The sequence below is a fragment of the Crocuta crocuta genome, unplaced genomic scaffold (genome assembly GCF_008692635.1).
Source record: "Crocuta crocuta isolate KB4526 unplaced genomic scaffold, BGI_CrCroc_1.0 scaffold541, whole genome shotgun sequence".
Lineage (NCBI taxonomy): Eukaryota > Metazoa > Chordata > Mammalia > Carnivora > Hyaenidae > Crocuta > Crocuta crocuta.
The window spans coordinates 1,498,520-1,501,248 of NW_027531901.1; the positions used below are offsets into that span (position 1 = coordinate 1,498,520).

Genomic DNA, 2,729 nt, shown 5'->3' on the forward strand with positions numbered 1-2,729 from the left:
GTCTCAGGAAACTGCCCTCCATCAGGCCGGCTGCCCAAGCCACAAACCCGCCTCTCCCCCCTACGTCTGGTCAAGTGCCGAATTTTCTCTTCTGGAGGTCACGGCACCGTTACTCTCTCCTCACGCTCCGGCCCCCCACCCACCACAGTTTAAGCCCCCACCGCCTCTTGCTCGGATTGCTCCCCCAGCCTCATCCTGCTCTGGCCGGGTCTCTTCAGTGCGTCTAGGATTTCAATACTGTCAATCTGGTCAAGTCATCCTTTTGCTTAAAACGTTTCAGGGGCACCTGGGGGGCTCAGCTCGTTGAGCGTCCAACTTTGGCTCGGGTCATGATCTCACGGTTCGTGGGTTCGAGCCCTGCGTCGGGCTCTGTGCTGACAGCTCGGAGCCTGGAGCTGCTTCAGATTCTGTCTCCCTCTCTCTGCCCCTGCCCTGCTCTGTTGCTCTCTCTCTCTCTCTCTCTCAAAAATAAACATTTAAAAATATTTTTAAAAACTTTCATTACTGCTTAGCCCTTGGTCCCTGAGTAAAGGTAAACCCCTCAGCTCAGCTTCAAGGCTTTTGTGATGACCCCATCGTACCGCTATCGCCTCTCACCAGGCCGCCCCCAGCCTCATCACACATGCACAGGTGCACACACTCGCTCGCAAGTGCTCTGCGGGCTCACGCTCCCCTGCTCTCCCCGCCTCCAGGCTTTGCACCTGCGGCCCGCTCTGCCTGTGGCGCTCCGTTCAGCTTTGACTGAAGGACGAAACACTGATTCATCCTTTGCGCACGGACGCTTCTTTCCTCTGGGAACTCTTCCGAACCATGGCTCTTCCCCCGCCCCCACCAGGCCGCAGCTGCTGCTGCTGGCTGAGTCTGTGTGTCCCTGGGTCCTCCCTGGGGGCCTGCTCTGCTGGCCCGACCACGCTGTGCCCTAATGCACACCAAGTCGGAAACGCAGGAAAACGATTGTCGCCAGAGTCCAGCAGTCCGGAACCAGTGCAGTGGGTGGGCCGAACTCGGTCCCTGGAGCCCTCACTCCACGGAGATTAAACTCTAAGTGCCTTGAGTGGTAACCAGCTTAGTAATGGACCTCAGCTGGCCACCTTCTCTTCAATGTGCCCCTCTCGGTGCTTCTTGGGGTCACTTCCCAAATAATCTACTTGCACTTTAATGTCTTAGGGTTTCCTTCACAAGACACCCCCCTAAGGCATTGCTTCTGGTCTGTTCTCCCACATGTGATCATCAGGTCAGCTGTCGCACTGACCATACCTGCCACCTCTTTCGTGTGTCTTCATCGTTTGCTGTCTGTTTCGGACATCTCATATGTCCCCGCTACCTGCCCGGTGCCAAGCAGGTAGTCAAACTGTCAACACGCCAGATAGATGTTTGTGAAGAAACGGGTAGTTGAACAGATGCATGGATGCGAGAAAGGATGTGCAAATGGATGAATGACTAAATGAACTTGACCCACAACTAGACCCGTCCCCTTACGGTATCATCAGTCCCCGGGCCACCACTTGCCTTTTTTGTGGCATCTTCGTCAGAATCTGATCCTGAAGGCTGGTCTTTCCCAGAGTCTCTCAAAAAAAAGGACTTCCGGTTCCTCTTACCAAATAGCTTTCTCTTCTTTGGGGAAAAAGATGATGCCTCCAGGGAATTAAGTGAACTTCTGTCAATTCCCATGGCAACCAGAGCCTTAGAAAGTAAACACACGCAATTAATGCACAGATTATACCTCCGCACAAAACGCTGCGAATGACCTGCCCTTCGCGGGCGTTCTCTCCTCTGCTCTGGAGGCATCTTCCCACCCACGCTGCGCCTCTCCTACCTGGAATATGCTAGCTTTGCTACACAAGGGACACACCCTGTTTGCTTCTCCAGGAGATTGTAGCCGCAGGGGCAACGTTAACTCTTCCGTGTCTCTATCCCTAAACCGTGCACGGCATCCCGAACGTGCGAGGCACTCAACATGCATCTGCCTGACGACGCCGGTATTAAACCTGATGAGCTCCCCCCCAAAAACCTCCGTGGAGGATGAGAAACCGTATAAAACACGTCCCTGAGATCTTAGAATTGGAGAAATGTAAAGATACCAAGAAACAGTGAGAATGGCCTGTACATATGACGGACGATTCTAGAAGGGGAGGTAATCACGGCTGTTGTCCTTAGCACCGTTGCTGCTTCCCCACCTCCCCCCAAGCAAAAGCCCCGAACGCAAACTCTCCAAATTCCCATATGCAAGCCTGCAGCAGAGCCTTAATTTACATAGATGCACTTTGTACCCACGGGCCCCACTTTGGGGTCTGTCCTATAAGGCCCAGGTCTCAGAAGACCTCGGGTCCCCTGCTCTCAAGAGCTCTGTGCCTGGACATCTCAGTGAGAGCCGGCAGCAGAGCCCGTCTTCCAGGGGCTTAAATTCTCAGAAGAGCACAGCAGACAAAGCCCTGACACCAGGCCTCCTTTAGAAGCCTTGAGCCTCCGGCCCAAGGCCTCACGGCCCCTCCNCCCACCTCCTTCTCCTCCTTCAGCAGCCGCTGGGCTTCCTGGAACATCTTCTCCTTGGCCTCGGTCTCGGCAGCAACGTTTCTGTTCTGCTCCTCGTAAGCCATGGTGACCACAGCCAGGGTCAGGTTAATCAGGTAGAAGGAGCCCAGGAAGATGACCACCACGAAGAAGAAGACCGAGAAGAGCCCCGAGGTGCGCAAGGTCTGCGAAGGGCAGAGCCGGGTCTGGGCCCCGTC

At 54.9% G+C, this 2,729-nt stretch overlaps 1 protein-coding gene across 1 annotated transcript in view; it reads right to left on the reverse strand.

Moving 5' to 3' along the window:
* SCN11A (sodium voltage-gated channel alpha subunit 11) overlaps positions 1–2,729 on the reverse strand; it is an 80,058-nt gene that overhangs the window by 51,268 nt on the left and 26,061 nt on the right. Inside the window, exons 9-10 of the mRNA XM_077773979.1 lie at positions 2,499–2,696; positions 1,510–1,683 (exon numbers count right to left, since the gene is read on the reverse strand). Coding sequence (XP_077630105.1) covers positions 1,510–1,683; positions 2,499–2,696 — 372 coding nt within the window. The remainder of the gene's footprint in view (positions 1–1,509; positions 1,684–2,498; positions 2,697–2,729) is intronic.